The sequence below is a fragment of the Cryptococcus neoformans genome, chromosome 1 (genome assembly GCF_000149385.1).
Source record: "Cryptococcus neoformans var. neoformans B-3501A chromosome 1, whole genome shotgun sequence".
Lineage (NCBI taxonomy): Eukaryota > Fungi > Basidiomycota > Tremellomycetes > Tremellales > Cryptococcaceae > Cryptococcus > Cryptococcus deneoformans.
The window spans coordinates 362,501-377,456 of NC_009177.1; the positions used below are offsets into that span (position 1 = coordinate 362,501).

General features: G+C 51.3%; 5 protein-coding genes across 6 annotated transcripts in view; all 5 read left to right on the forward strand.

The window, feature by feature from the left end:
• CNBA1310 (hypothetical protein) overlaps positions 1-203 on the forward strand; it is a gene marked incomplete at both ends in the record, with an annotated part of 8,342 nt that extends 8,139 nt beyond the window's left edge. The window contains 2 exons of the mRNA XM_773036.1: positions 1-75; positions 135-203. The exon at positions 1-75 is cut by the window's left edge and continues 971 nt beyond it. Coding sequence (XP_778129.1) covers positions 1-75; positions 135-203 — 144 coding nt within the window. The remainder of the gene's footprint in view (positions 76-134) is intronic.
• Positions 204-592: 389 nt separating this feature from the next.
• Positions 593-6,935, forward strand: CNBA1320 (hypothetical protein; the record flags this gene model as incomplete). Its single annotated transcript, XM_773037.1, has 8 exons — positions 593-1,712; positions 1,763-4,202; positions 4,252-4,637; positions 4,687-4,855; positions 4,904-5,155; positions 5,204-6,204; positions 6,260-6,393; positions 6,453-6,935. 8 exons carry the CDS (start codon positions 593-595, stop codon positions 6,933-6,935), a joined length of 5,985 nt encoding a protein of 1,994 aa, XP_778130.1.
• A 1,175-nt stretch (positions 6,936-8,110) lies between these two features.
• On the forward strand, positions 8,111-8,804 carry CNBA1330 (hypothetical protein; the record flags this gene model as incomplete). Its single annotated transcript, XM_773038.1, has 5 exons — positions 8,111-8,119; positions 8,335-8,387; positions 8,451-8,505; positions 8,572-8,640; positions 8,709-8,804. The coding sequence occupies 5 exons, from the start codon at positions 8,111-8,113 to the stop codon at positions 8,802-8,804; spliced, it is 282 nt and encodes a 93-aa protein (XP_778131.1).
• A 632-nt stretch (positions 8,805-9,436) lies between these two features.
• On the forward strand, positions 9,437-12,632 carry CNBA1340 (hypothetical protein; the record flags this gene model as incomplete). Its single annotated transcript, XM_773039.1, has 7 exons — positions 9,437-9,537; positions 9,588-9,669; positions 9,727-9,840; positions 9,892-10,486; positions 10,541-12,409; positions 12,482-12,541; positions 12,601-12,632. The coding sequence occupies 7 exons, from the start codon at positions 9,437-9,439 to the stop codon at positions 12,630-12,632; spliced, it is 2,853 nt and encodes a 950-aa protein (XP_778132.1).
• A 531-nt stretch (positions 12,633-13,163) lies between these two features.
• CNBA1350 (hypothetical protein) lies at positions 13,164-14,689 on the forward strand (the record flags this gene model as incomplete). Of its 2 annotated transcripts, XM_773040.1 has the most annotated exons (3): positions 13,164-13,374; positions 13,446-14,582; positions 14,637-14,689. In XM_773040.1, the coding sequence occupies 3 exons, from the start codon at positions 13,164-13,166 to the stop codon at positions 14,687-14,689; spliced, it is 1,401 nt and encodes a 466-aa protein (XP_778133.1). The 2 variants fall into 2 exon arrangements, with proteins under 2 accessions (XP_778133.1, XP_778134.1); XM_773041.1 differs by lacking the exon at positions 13,164-13,374 and having other exon boundaries at positions 13,418-14,582.
• Positions 14,690-14,956: the final 267 nt, after the last annotated feature.

Here is a 14,956-nt window from a genome sequence, read left to right on the forward strand (position 1 = left end):
AGCTGGTCAGAAAAGATTCCTTACACAATGACTCTTGACAAGCCTGAGGCGTTCTGGGCCCCTTGCCACCGACCTGTAAGTTCAATCTATTGTCTGTTTGATTGGTCCTTCTTATTGATGTATTCTTTTTATAGAACGCTTTCCTCAACTTTGCCTCCATGGAGGGGGATGATGCGGCTGACGTTGAGAATAGTTTGGAGTAAATGTTTCGTTATGAGGAATAGGAAGTCTCTTGGAGTACCCGTAAAGATCTGGTTGATTTGGTCAGTAGTACCTGTTTGTATACTAGTAGATATCCGTTTCAGTACAAAGATTCAATGCACTTTTGACTCCGATCAGAGGCAGTTTGTCATCTTCTTTCACTAATCCGGCAGCTCACTAGCAGTAGTTAAATGTACATTGTTGGATGTTCGATAATAGAGAAGCGATGGGGACAGGTCACGTGACATGGGCCAATATTTGATCCCGTACCGGCATCCTCCAGCAAGATGGCGGAAGAGGTCCGTCACGTCCATCGTCATAGACTAACGCCAGACTTGCATTACTTCCTTTTCCTCCATTCTTCCAACCCCAACTCCCGTTGCCATCCATAATGGAGGACAACCACGTAAGTGAACATCCTCCCGAAAGCACAACGCCAGCAAGTCATCTCTTCGACTCCATCGACTCAGAAGGTGGTGCTGCCGATGACCCCTTTGCTCAGTTCGGTAGCGAACAGGATGACTATGCACCACAGCGCCAAGTACAAGAGGAAGAACATAAACCAGGCTTTCAAGCAACTACAGAAGGAGAAGCTCCGACCCCGGTCGCCCAAGTGGAAGGGAGCAGGACACCAATTCCGGCAAATGTCTTAGAAAAGCAAACTGAAGAGAAGGCAGCATACGCACCAGAAGAAACCGAAGAAGTTCAGGGAGGCAGAAAAACCCAGGAATTTATTGGAGAGCAGCAAGGAAGCCACATCACTTCTTCTCCTGTACAGGAACCTACAGCCGGCCACTTGTTTGGTCCTGTCAGTGATGGCTCCGGTGAAGACCTATTCGCGCAACTCGCTGAATCAGAAAAAGACGAGTTCACGCAGCCAGAACAGAGTCGGGATATATTGAAAAGCGAGGGGATAGATCAATCAGAAGCCCAAGGGCAAACCGAAGTATCCGTGCCACATGAAGAAAAGGACTACAGTGATCTGTTGGCTGAGTTTGAGGCTGAGAATGGTATGCTGGAACCACCTATAGGAGGACCAGTCAAATCACACTCGGAAAGCAAAGGAGAAGGGATTCAATCCCTCCTGGGTCAATCAGATACCAAAAATGATCAGACACCGGCTGCTTCGTCTCTCTTCATCGACGACCCAAATGATTCTGTTTTTGACAATATCATACCTGAGTCCGACTCCGAACCGCAAGAAGCACCCCTGTCGACCACTGCCGGCACGTTAACCAACCCGTCTATTCAAGGTCTATTCTCCAACGATACAACTGATTTTTTGAATCAGGGGCAGATCATCACGGAAGCGCAGGAGGCGGGAGGCTTGGACCAGAGTGGCGTCGAGCCTTTGGATTTCGACATTCCTCAAGGATGGTACGACGACGATGGTCAATGGCAGTGGTATACTGAGGAAGAGAAGGAGCAAGTCAAATTCGCGATGATGGGTCCTACCAGTTGGCAGGAGACCGAACAGGCACCACCGCCCTTGGCCGCGGGTGCCGGAGCTAGTATGTGGTTTCATCTTCCTTGATAGCTTTTTGTTGACTAGCGTATATAGCCCTTACACCGGTTGTTCCTCGAAGCCCAGCCCTCCAATCTCAAGCTGCAATGTCAGAGAATGCTGCCCGCCGCACCCCTCAGCCCGAACCCATTGCGGCTTTCGACTCGAGCATATACGAGCCACCGGTCCCTGCGAGTACTCAGCTTGCCACAAGCACAGCGTCCTACTTCCCTGCTAATCAATCAGGGTATACGAGTGCTCCTCCGGCCAATGTCCCTCCCCAGGTTACCCGTTCAGCGACTCTCCCCGCCAGCAGTTTCAGTGTAACTGCGGCCGCGCCTAGCCCACACGTCTCTTCAAACCCCAAATCATATAATGCCTATGATCCACCTGTTTCAACCAAGCCCTATCACCACCGTTCATATGCGCCAGCTACTCAGCCTACGCCTTCTCCATACAACCCCGCCTCTTTGGGTAATGTGTTTACCTCGCCTACGGACGCCACGCTCGCCAAGTCTGAGCCTCCTAAGCCTCGACCTCAGCCCCAGCGAGCAGTGTCAACAGCGTACGATCCTCCATTTCTGAGGACCCAGGAGAAGATATCACGACCTGCTTCAGCAGTTTCCACAGGTGTCAGCTCGGCGTTTGGTGTGTCGCCTATTGTGCCGTCTCATCAGATACAAGCTCCCCCTCTTCCGCCGTCGGGACCACCCAAGCGATCTAAGGGGGAGAGTAGTCCGCCTAGTCGCGGTCCGGCTTTCGCACCTCCTCCCATCACTCCCTTTGGGTCGCCCCCTCCCGTTCCGCCTTTATCCGTGCCTCCTTCAGGCCCGCCTCGACGACCTACTGGGACTAGTAGACCTCCCAGTCGAGGCCCCGCATATGCGCCTCATCCTAAGCCTCAAAGTTCAGTTCCACCGGTTCCGCCTTTGCCCACTCTTCCAGTTGAGGTGCCTGGGTCGCATACTGAGGATAATTCAGTAGCCCATGGCCGGGACTCTTTGAACTTCCCTGGCTCTTCCGAGGTTAATGAACCGTCTTTCACCCGTCCAAACGTTTGCTCTCCTGAGGGCGGGGATGAAGATAGACCACCCAGTCGAGGCAGTCAAGCCATTTCCCCATCCCTTGCTCCACATACGTTGTCTGTATCTGCGGAGCCAATTCAAGCTCCTCCTTCTGCCCCCCCTGGACAGTCGATTGGTACTACGGAGTTACGTGGTCATAATCAAACATCTGCGCCATCTCCAATGACTCATATTCCCGCTTCATCTTTATCGGAAAAACCAACTTCTTATGCTCCCCCGGAGTTTCAACAGAAAGCGCAACAGCCTCAGCCAAGCTCCTATGAACAGGTTCCTTACACCCACGACGGGTGGGAGGCAGATAGAAGCTTAATATCAGCGCAGCTGAGCTCTTACGAGCCCACTCCTCACGCTCCCTCTGATTCTCATTCTGATCATGAGGCGGAAACATTCAAAGCCATTGCTAGTGCTCCGGCAGCTGAGTCATACGAGCCGAGCTCTTACGCTCCTACGCAGTCTGATTACTATAAGCCTGGCCCCGAGGCTACCACTCAGCCCACCTCTTACAAGCCGGACCCCTACGCACCTTCATCCACCAGCGTCGTGGGTTTACAATCTCAATCTAGCCCTTATGCCCGTACTACGTCTCCTGCCCATAGCTCAGCTTATGGTACTTCTCCTCCCACCAATCACATTCCGTCGATGGCAGCTTCAGGGAACACTTTTGTACACGCGCCATATGCTGGCCAAAGTGCATATCAGTCTCAGAACGAGAGTTCTGTTCGGCAGTCGAATCTATCCATGAATCGTTCATCTATGCCATCTTCTACGTCATTATATGTACCTTCGCAATCTTCAAGCAACTACAATCCCGTGGGGTCGCCGGCCCAAAGCCCTACATATGGCATGTCTCCGCCCTCAACCAACTACTTCCAGTCCATGCCTGCCCAACGCAGTGCCTCTATTGATACATCGTATGTTCCTCAACAAGTACTCGAACAGAAGCCTATCAGTGAAGACCCTCTCGCACGAACAACCCTTGCTTCTCGCAACGCTCCCATTGCCGTCTTTGGTTTTGGCGGCGTCTTGATCACTGCTTTCCCAGGTGCATCAGAATCCGATAATTTTGCCAAGGGCCACGCTCGCATACCATCGTACGGCTACGCTTCCGGCAGAGGTCAGCTGTGGATTAGGAATATTTCTGAGGTAGTGGCGCCTGGTGCTCTGAAGAGCGACCAGTCTGCTTTCCCAGGGCCTTTGGTGAACGATATTTCTGGACCCAAGGGTGCTGCGGGTGAGAAAAAGAAGAAGGAAGCTGTTTTGGCATATTTGCGTGACAGGGCGGAGGAAGTCGAGAGGGGTTTGCCTTACTTGAAGTCCTCAGCTAGTCGAGCACGGCGCGAGGATGAGGGTAGACTTGTTCTGCTGAGATTATTGGAGGCGTTGGTCATTGGAGAGGGTAAATTGGCTGGAAAGTAAGTCCCGTCTATATCCCACTGAAGATATTTGCTGATTCAATTCTAGTCCCAAGGTTGAGGATGCTATACGAGTGGCCTTGTCGAACCCCTCATCTCCAAATGTTCCCACTGCGCCGGGGCATGTAACCACCCTGTCCAATGGTCTTTACCCTTCAACGTCTTCCAAGTCCGCTTCCCCTGTTGCAGCCAACCCCTCTCAGTTAAGCCGCTTGTCTACCCTGCTTGCCCAAGGCCAGAAAAAGGAAGCAGCTGAATACGCGATCGACCATGGTCTTTGGTCACATGCTTTGGTGATCAGTAGCGCTGTCGGTGCCGAATTGTGGAAGGATACCGTGATGAGGTTCACAGCGGCAGAGTTGAGTGCTAGGAGCGAAGGTACTGCCGGTATCAGGGCTTCATATGCTCTTATCGGGGGCATGAGCCATTCTTCTTGTGAGTAACATCGATCTGAGCATGTATAAGGCTGACGCAATCATTTCAGTGGACGACTTGATCAATGCGGCTACAATCACGGAAGATCCATCCCAGGACCAATGGCGAGAGGTGATTTCTTCAGTTCTATTCCATGCCAAGCCTGCCGATCTTGCTTGTCTCGATGAACTGGGGTCAAGATTCCTCCAGATGGGCCTGGTCAATGCAGCTCATGCTTGGTATGTTCCTTCTCAGTGTCATGGAAGCCTGTTGCTGATCTGCATCAGCTTCCTGCTCTCGCCGCTTTCGCCTTTCTTGGATACAACACCTGCGTCCTATGAGCGTGGTATCATGATGACCCACAATACTCGAGACGAAGAATCAACCATCTTTGTTGAGATTGCTGAATATGCCAGGAGTTTGGTACCTGTCCCAAAGGGTCAGGAGCAGATCACTGTGGGCTTACCGCAGCTCTTGCCGTACAAACTTGCTAGGGCATGGCGGTTAGCTGAGTTGGGTGAGGTTGCTTTAGCGAAGAGGTGAGTGCGCGCAATCTCCATTGACGACTCCGTACTGAAATGCAACAGATACTGTGCCGCTATTGAAGCCGGCGCGAAGCCCTTGACTAAGAGTGCCCAGATTCAGTCTCTTCTCCCTCCCGCCTTTATGGCCAGCCTTGAAGATCTTCTCGAACGATTGACCGGTACCCCTTCAATTGACCCCGCCAATGTGTTGGGTGGTGGCCGCAAATCAAGTAAACCAGGCTTTGACAAACTTGGGTCTTGGATTGAAGGTCGCTTGACCAAGTTTATCGCTGGCGAAGAAGGTGAAAAGGCGATTCCCAAGCCGGCTGCATCAAGTGGAAAGGCGGAGGGACCGTTTGCTCATTTTAGCTCCGTTTCGCCAGACCCGTCTGGGTCGATCTCTCGAAACCCTTCTATGGCCGATGTCGGTAGTTACAGCGCATCCAATGGGTTCTTGGGTGTACAACCGATGTCTCGAACCACGTCTCCAGCTGTTCAGGGCCAATACAACCCTTACGGCCAGCAATCACAACCTTACGGCGCACCGCCCAAGAGCACTTTAGATGTTCGCTCCTTGTCTCCTGCTACCTCACATTCCGCCCAAGCACACAACAACCTTTACACCTCTCAGTCCCAACCTTCCAGCTCTACTAGTTCATCTTATGGTGACTCGCAGGGTCGCCGTACTGACTTTGGAGGAGGCTTCACCCCGTGGGCCAGCAACGCAGGATCAGAGGTGCAGGCGGAAGACGGAGAAATGACCCCGCATGCTTATGAGGCGCCCGTCGGAGACGACCAGGCCGAATTTATAACTCCCATGGCTGGGCTTTCGATAGGCCCGAGCACGTCTGGTACCCCCAATTATACACCTCGGGCCTCTCAGCCTGCTTACGATCTAGGCGACGAAGGTGAAGATCTTGGATTTGGAAATACGTCATTGTCTAAGGGAAGGCCCACGAAGACGGTCGGTGAAGGAGAAGGCAAGGGCGAGGCGAGCGGGGGCAAGCCTACCAAGGGAGGTAAGGAGGAACCCAAAAAGGAAGAGCCTACTCAGCCCGCGAAACGTGAGTATCCGTTCATTCTTTCAAATGATGATGGCTAATACCATTCCATGAATAGAAGAGCAACATCAATCATCGTCGTGGCTTGGGAGGTTATGGGGAAAGAAGGAAGGTGGTCCGGTTAAAGCAAACTTGGGTGAAGAGACATCTATGGTGTACGATCCTGACCAGAAAAGATGGGTAGTCAAGGGCGTGAGTGATCTTATTTGGATGACAAGGATATTTTAACATGCTAAGCTTTTTAACTATAGGCAAAGGGTGCTTCTGCAGCTCCTGCAGCTCCTCCTCCGCCACCCCGAGCCCAAACCGCCTCGCCATCCCACACATCCCGCCCCGCACCCTCCACCCGTGCCATGTCGGCTGCCCCTCCTCCTCCCGGCCCCAGCTCCAGTGACGGCTCCTTCAGTACATTGCCTCGTTCAGCCAACGTTCCCCCGCCTCCTGCGGGGATGTCAGCGTCCACATTTGCTGAAGGTCCTGATGGTGGGATCAGGCGGATGAAGTCGAGTTTGACAATGAGTCAAGGACAAGGGCCTCCCTCTGGGCCTTTGTCCGGTCCACCTTCCGGTCCGCCGTCACAACCTCCCAGCAGGACATCGTCGGCGTCGGCGACTTCGGCGTCCCTTGATGATTTGCTGTCTGGCTCGAGACCCGCTAGTAAGAGGCCTGGATCGGCTATGAAAAAGGGAGCGAGGAATAGATATGTGGATGTCTTCCAATCCGAGGGATCGTAAGCTGGTAAAGATGAAAGCCAAAATGGAGAATGGTTCGGGAGGGAGTGGAAAGTTTGCAAAAGGAATACTGGGAATGATAAGATGAATCGTAGTATTTTACAGTACTCTTAATGATCGGGTGCTTGATATACGGCTATGGTATGCAGCAAATGTGTCTTGCTTAATGATTAACACTTGAAAGAGTTGCTGGAAAGATGATGATTGATTTAAGTCGACGGCAGTGCGAAGATAACGGAGAAACGAAGAAAGAGAAGGATGAAAGACGTCATGTGAAAATACAACTGATATCCCATGACTTTAGTGGCCGGAAAGAGAACAGATACTGTATATAAGGACTGGGAAGTCGATGCAGCCTATCACTTTTCGATTGTTTATAAGTGCATAGTATATTTGTATCCTCTTTTCCCGTCAAGCCGATTCTGCTGCTTTCCAACAAGTCGACATGGTCAGCCACCAGAAACAAGGAAGGAAGAAGAGTGTTCCACATCAAGCGCCACTGCTTCCCGCTGCTTGCCTGCTTGCCTCTCTTTGACGGTAGCTTACGCGCATTGAAGGGGCCCTCACCTCGCTTTGTCACCCAGCGTCCGACATTCGAGCGATGAGCTCGGTTGCCACCGATAATAATAGCCAACTAATGAACAATTATTACCAGGAGCTTAACTTTTTCTTGGCGAGCGGTGAAAGGGCCAAGTAGTGGTACACCACTGGAGACTTTGCGATTGGATCCATCCCCGCCACTCACAACTAGGATCGCGAAACATTTTTTTTCATCCGACCACACCTCATCAATCTCTGCTCCCACTATTATGTAGTGGCAAATCAGGCGATGCATACCTAATGCTCTGGCGTAGAGGATTGTTTAACGGGAATACGGACGAATAACTACGTACGTACTCCAACAACCGGCGCGGACGCGACGACTAGTCTTTGCTGTGGCTGGACGGAGGTAATAAAGGCCACGTCACGGAATTGAATGACGGACGGGCGCGGCGGAGGGCCGAGGATATCCGAATTGGAGGGAGAAGGGGACTTTAATAACCTCCCCAGGACGAAGGGTTTTCCTCTTTTCTTTTCTTCAAGAACAAGAATCTGTCTGAAAAGACTCCAAAAACAAAAACAAAAAAAGCTACTCCCACCTACTTATCTTATCCTACTCCCAGCAACAATCCTTAACCATGCCCGTCGTGAGTCACTCGGATTTTATCGTATCTCTTTCCATCTTCGCGAGACTCGCCGGCGCGCGCTTTAACAACAAACAACACCCCATGGCCACCCGATTTTTCCCGGCCATTCCTTGCTCCGCGTCTTCTTGAGGCCCTACCAGCCGCTTCCTTCAGACTTGTTCGAGACGATTCTAGAAACCGTGTACGGGATGTACTGACTTGTACCCCTTTTGCAGAACCGTGCTGTCATGAAGAAGTGGTTCCCCGTTGAAGTCATGCCCATCTTCGGGTATGTCCAGTCATGTCGCGTCGGCCGATCAGACGAGTATAATCGACTAACACTTCTTAATAGCATTGTCGGTATCGCTTGTGTTGGTGCCACTGCCTATCTCTGGAAGCTCTCTCAGGTATGTCTGATATGCAAGAAAAAATAATTAAAACGCAAGGGGACATTTGGCTGATTTTCGATGCAGGGCCCTGAGGTCGTCTGGGACCGATCTTCTGACTGGAGGCCCTGGGACAAGGTCAAGCACGACGAGAACGTACGTGTTTTCGATACTTGTCAGGATCTATGATTATTATTATTTTGCTTACGGTATACTCCCCACAGCTCAAGTACATCACTGTTAACCCCGAGTTCTGGGCTCAGCGAAGGGCTCAGGCCGCTGGTACCAAGACCGGCGAGCGAGCTGTTGATGCTATCTAAGTGTCTGGGATTTGGAGAGAGTATGTAGATGTAGATGTGTAGCTTTTTTTCTGTTGGATTCGCATGGCATTTCTGTTTCTTCTATTTTTCCGTTCGTCGCCCGCCGCCGGGTCGACTCCGGGTGTATTTTGTGGTCTGTAGATGCTAGGCTTGGCGGCCGCCTGAGATAAATCTGAAATTTTGTTTCCTGTTGCTTGAACGGCTGGCGACGCTTATTTCACTGGCTTACGGGACGGAAGTAGTTGTACTAATAAGATTTGAGCCGACCCGGCCGGCGGTGGCTTGGTGTGCCTGAATTTGTCTACTTTATCAGAGCAGTCTTTGTCGGAATGGGCAATGAGAGCGAGGAGAGAGTGCGACTTGCTGGCGGCGACGGTCTGCACGGCGACGAGGAGGAGAACAACGCTGAGGAAGGAAGAATGCAGCAGACAACGACACAAGCCACTGACGAGGTGCATGCAACTGCGTCCACTGTTCCCCGTTCCGCCTCGAACCCTTCCGTCCTCTTTCATCTTCTCATTTCCCTTTCATCCTGCTTTCCACAACCTTCTTGCACACCGGTATTCCGCCGCCCACATTCTTTATTAGCCCTTCTTATAATACATCGGGCGTAGGCGTTCTTTCCATCCGTAATGGTCGCCTTCCACGCGTCCTCCGCGCTCCTCTCCTTTGCCCTTCTTGCGCCTGGCTTTGCCAACGCCTTCAATCTTGATGATATCAAAAGGGGTTCCGAGTAAGTTACATGGTCAATAGTAGACACGCACAGGGCTGATCCCTCTACAGTTCCGTCTTACCGGGGAGGTACATTGTCGAATTCGATAGCGATGCTCACTTCACCTCTGCCGGTCTAAAGAGAGCCGCTACAGTGAGCTGACCCTCGCGTACCATCCGCGTAACAAGCTGACTTTAATTTTTCTTCAAGCCCCATGAATACTTCTATAAAGAACTTGATGCTCGCTCGTCCTCTTATACTGTCCACCAGGAATACGATTGTGACTTGTTCTACGGCGCGTCTCTCTCCATTTCCTCTGATGCTGTGAGTGACGCATCCTGAGCCCAGTTAATGTCCATCTAACCCAAATTTTAGGATCTTGAGAGCCTGCTCGACATCGCTGGTGTCATCGATCTCCGGGCTGTTCATTTACTCACCTTGCCCGCCGAGCCCCTTTCCAAGGAAAACACCCAATGGTCCGCCAGTTCTCACTCTTCGTCATCCAGCTCTGCATCTGCCACTGCTTCAGCTGCTTCCACTTCGGCACCGTTCTCCAACCTCCCCCAGATCCAGGCTGACGTTGTCCAAGCCTCTGGGAACAAGGGAAAAGGAATCAAAATCGGTATCATTGACGGTGGTGTGGACTATACACGAGAACCTCTTGGTGGCTGTTTCGGGCCCGGCTGCAAGATTGCGGGAGGTTATGACTTTGTCGGTGATGATTACGATGGAACTAATGATCCTGTGCCGGACAACGATCCTTATGACAACTGTTATTCCCACGGCACTTTTATCTCTGGCATCATTGGTGCCAACGAGAATGTCTACGGAGCCGTAGGTGTCGCCCCCGAGTCGAGCTTGTATGTCTACAGGGTGTTTGGTTGCAACGGCGCGGCTTCGGATGACATTGTCCTTGCGGCGATGCAAAAAGCGTATGACGACGACATGGATGTCATCAACCTCTCTCTTGGTAGGTTTACTCCTTTAAGTGAAAGACAAAACGTTTAGCTCATACGATTTCTAGGTGAACCCTCTGGATGGACCGAGAGTACACTTAGCGTCTTTGCCTCCCGACTTGTTGCCAGAGGCACAGTTCTCACCATCTCTGCTGGCAATCAGGGGCAAGTCGGTGGCTTTTACTCTTACTCTCCTTCCGCGGGTAAGGGAGTCATCAACGTTGGCTCCAGTGACAGCTCTATCTATCCTGCTCATCTGGCCACTGTTTCCACCGGTTACGGCCCCATTGCCTACTACAACTACAAAGCGTACAGCGACAAGACGTTGCCCCTCTACACTTTTGACTCGGACATCTATGGATGTACCTTGCCTGACGATGTTCCCGACTTGTCACCTTACCTCGTCGTCGTCCGTCGAGGTGGATGTTCCTTGTCTGAAAAGGCTCAAAACGTCTACAACGCCGGTGGAACTGCCATCTTCGTCGTCAATGACGAGACTTCCCTTCCCATCTATCAAAATTTCCCTCTTATAGACTTTGCCCTCATTAGCTACGATGACGGCAACTATCTCCTCAATCAGCTCAACTCATCCGCCAACACCACCGTCTCTTTTTCTTTCAACCCTATCGCCCTGCCCAACATATGGACAGCCAATACCACGTCTTACTTTTCAGAAATTGGTCCCACCAACGATTTGTACTTTGCTCCATCTGTTGTCGCCCCTGGTACCAACGTTGTCGGTGTCACGCCTACGGCTTTTTACAACTGGACTATCGCGGATGGCACTTCCTATTCTTCTGCCTATGCTGCTGGAGCTGCCGCTCTCTACCTCGCCGCCAAAGGTACAAACAATGTCAGCCCGAGCGACGTCTTGTCTGCGTTCGAAGTCACTGCTCAGCAACTTCCCGTCTCCGTCTCTGATAGCTCTCTTGTGAGCGTCGCTGTCCAGGGTGCAGGCAGAGTGCAGCTCAGCGACGCTATCTATGCCGTCGCCGACATTTCTCCTTCCGAAATTACATTGAACGACACGGCCAACTTTGATAAATTGCATGTGCTGACAATCAAGAACCCTGGTAAGAAGTGGGTAACGTACAAACTGTCTCACGAGCCTGCCGGTACCGCTTTGGCTTTCCAATCCGGGCTTAATCAGTCGAACGACCAGCCTTTGCCCCAAGTATCCAACGCAGCATCCGTCAACATCTTCCCTTCCTCACTCACCCTCTGGCCTGGTCAGTCTCTCCTCACGACCGTCAAGTTCACCGCTCCTACTGGTCTTGACGCTCAGACCTTCCCCATCTATTCTGGATTCATCAAGATCACCGGCGATGGCAGCAGTGTCAAGGTCCCTTACATGGGTGTCGCGGCCAACATGAAAGACATGCCCGTCCTCGACCCTACGGATTGGTATCTCGGCATGAACTCGCCTGCTATCGTCGATGTGGATGGCAACGTCCAACAAGGCCCGGCAACATATACGTTTAGCAACGTGAGCTACCCCTCGGTGCTTTACCGTCTTGCCGGAGGAACACCTTTGCTCGTGATTGACTTGATTGACGCAAATGCCAACCTTACTTTTACTCCCGATTACACCACTCGAAAGCGTTCCCCGACTTTTGAACAGGAAACGGAGAACGACGAGCGCCGCCGCTCACTTTCCGCTCGACGCCTTAAATCTACCGGCGCATCCTTTGCTGCTACCACGAAGAGCAAGGGTCTCCACTCTCTTTGGTGTCACTTGACACACTATAAAGCTTCCGGGTGCTCAAAGACTGGCAGCACGTTCCAGCAGGTATCTATCATTGGGAACTTGTATGTGGGCGAGTACTTGCCGAGGAGCACGGATAACGTTGATGGCCAAGGAGGGGATTACTCGACCTTTGAATTGAGTTCAGCGACATTCTCGAATGGGACGACTATTCCCAATGGAGATTACAAATGTGAGTGTTTTTGCCGACATGTGTCTTGCCTCAACGAAAAGGGAAAAAATTGAAAATGCTGATGGTTTCTAGTCCTTATGAGGGCGTTGCACATCACGGGGGATAACACGAACGAATCAGATTATGAATCTTGTAAGCCTACTCACCTCCAGTCGTTTGTGAGAACCTTGTGCTGATGACGGCTTGGACAGGGGTTTCTCAATCATTCACCGTTGCCCAATAAGCTCACCATCTCTGCTTTTATGTGTGTGTTGCTAGTGTTTCAAGGACAGTTATTATCCATACCGAACGGACATTTCCAAACCAAAGGCTGCCATGTACGTAGTTCAGTAGTATAATACGCTTTGCTTTTCTTTTTCTTTTTTTCCTTCCTGGAATCTTTGGACACTCGCGATGAGAAGAAAGATAGCGTCATGAACGATGAATTTACGCATTGTTGTTGGTCTGACCATACATATGTTGTGACGCAACCAGTAAAAGTTCAATTACGTGATTAGATACTGGTTGTCCCGATCCAACCTCCTCGAGAACCAGAGAATCGAGATCCGGAGACCCCAAACCGTTGCACGGTGATGTTCCGGATCTGAGGAAGACAACTGTAATTATTGTACTCTCTGCTTATTTGGAAGTGAAGAAATGAAGTGATGCAAAACCCAAGTGGTCGCGAAATAGCCTCTGACAGAGAAACATTCCAGCGCTTCCGGACGTGCTCTCCATTTCATCACCAAGCATCGTTCCACAACTGAAAACAAGAATGTCCGGTGATCCTCCTGGACCTCCTCCGGGAAGACCTCCAGTCGCCAATGTGCCATACATCCCTCAACCAGGTGCACCTGCTGCCCCGTCGTTCCGCCCACCTGCTGCTCCGGGATTCGGCTTTCCTCCAGGTCCATCTCCGGGGATGCCCTTCAGTGTGGGAGGGTTCCCGCATCCCCTCCTTCCACCTGGATGGTCCGAACATAGAGGTAGGTCCTATTGATCTTTATTCCGAGTAAGCGTGGAGGGTGAATGAAAGTGCTGACGCATGTAAGCATAGCCCCGGATGGCATAACGCCTTATTACTATAACGCTCAAACTCGCGAATCGACATACATCCGCCCCACTTTCCCTCCCTTCCCTCTCGGGACCACTCCACCCACTGGGTCTCCAGTTCATGGCGCAGTTACCCCAGGCGGAACGGGAGCTGGTGAGGAAAAGACGAAGAAGAAGAAGAAGGAAAAGCCCAAGGACAAGGTGCCGATCCCCGGTACTGGCTGGATGCGAATCACGGCAACTGAAGGGAATGTGTTTTACTTTGAAAAGGAGAACAAAAGATCGGAATGGACTGTTCCAGATGAGATCAAGGAAGCTGTAACTCAACTGGAGGAGGAGGAGAGGAAGAAAAAGAAGGAAAAAGATAAAGTGGAGCAAGAGAGGCTTGAGCAGAAGAGGATTGAAAAGCTGAAAGAGCTGGAGAGGATCAGGGCGGAGATAGATGCTGAGAGGAGGAAGAAGGAAGAGGCAGAAAAGGAGAGAAAGAGGAAACAGAGGGAGGGTGGCGAAGATGATGCACCGGAGGAGAAGAAGGCCAAAGTGGGAGACCAAGAGCAAGAAGGGGAGGACGTGGTTGGCCCAGAGGGCGAAGAGGACGAAGAGGCCTGGATGAAGGCTGTTGCCGCCGAGTTCGCCGAGAAGGATGTTCAAACCAAAAAGGATTTGGAAGAGCAAGATGAAAAGACTAAAAAAGAAGAGGCCGAAGCCGCAAAAAAGGCCTTTGCCGTCCCTGAAAAGGTCAACTTTTCTGTCGAAGAAGGACGTGCATTGTTCAAGGCTTTGCTCATTGAAAAGGACATCTCGCCGTTTGCCCCCTGGGATCAATCCCTGCCCTTATTCATCAACGATCCGCGCTACGTGCTTCTCTCATCTACGAAAGACCGACGTGAGGTGTATGAAGAGTACTGCCGTGAAGTTGGTCGGGCCAAACGCCTCAAGAAGGGTTCTTCCGCGGAAGAGAAGAAGGCAGAGCCAGAGAAGGAATACCAAGCCTTGCTGGATAAGGAAGTGACAAGTACTAGGACGAGATGGGATGACTTTAGAAAAAAATGGAAGAAGGATAGGAGATTTTATGCTTTTGGCAGAGATGATCACCAGAGGGAAAAGGTGTTTAAGCAGCATTTGAGAGATCTTGGGGAGCGTGAGCACAGTAATTGTTTGATCGTTGATAATGAAATAACTTTTGGATCTGCAGGTAAACGAGCTGCAGCGCAGAAAGCCGAAGAAGACTTCAACTCTTCTCTGTAAGGGACGAGGGTAGGAGGAAGAGTACGTAAGAGGAAGGCGGGAGGAAGAGTAGGAGGACCGTGCGGGGAGGCGTTAGGGAGGAGAGAGGTCCGAGCGGAGGGTGCAGGGAAAGTGTGGGGAAGATGAGTCAGCTCGTAGAGCTGAAGAAGATATAAAAGGCGTACCCTTAGAGTAGATGAATGCATTGGGCTTTAGGACTACCTGGAAAACGTTGAGGCAGCCTCGGGATCAAAAACTATCCACAACGTCGGGTTTGACAGATAAAAA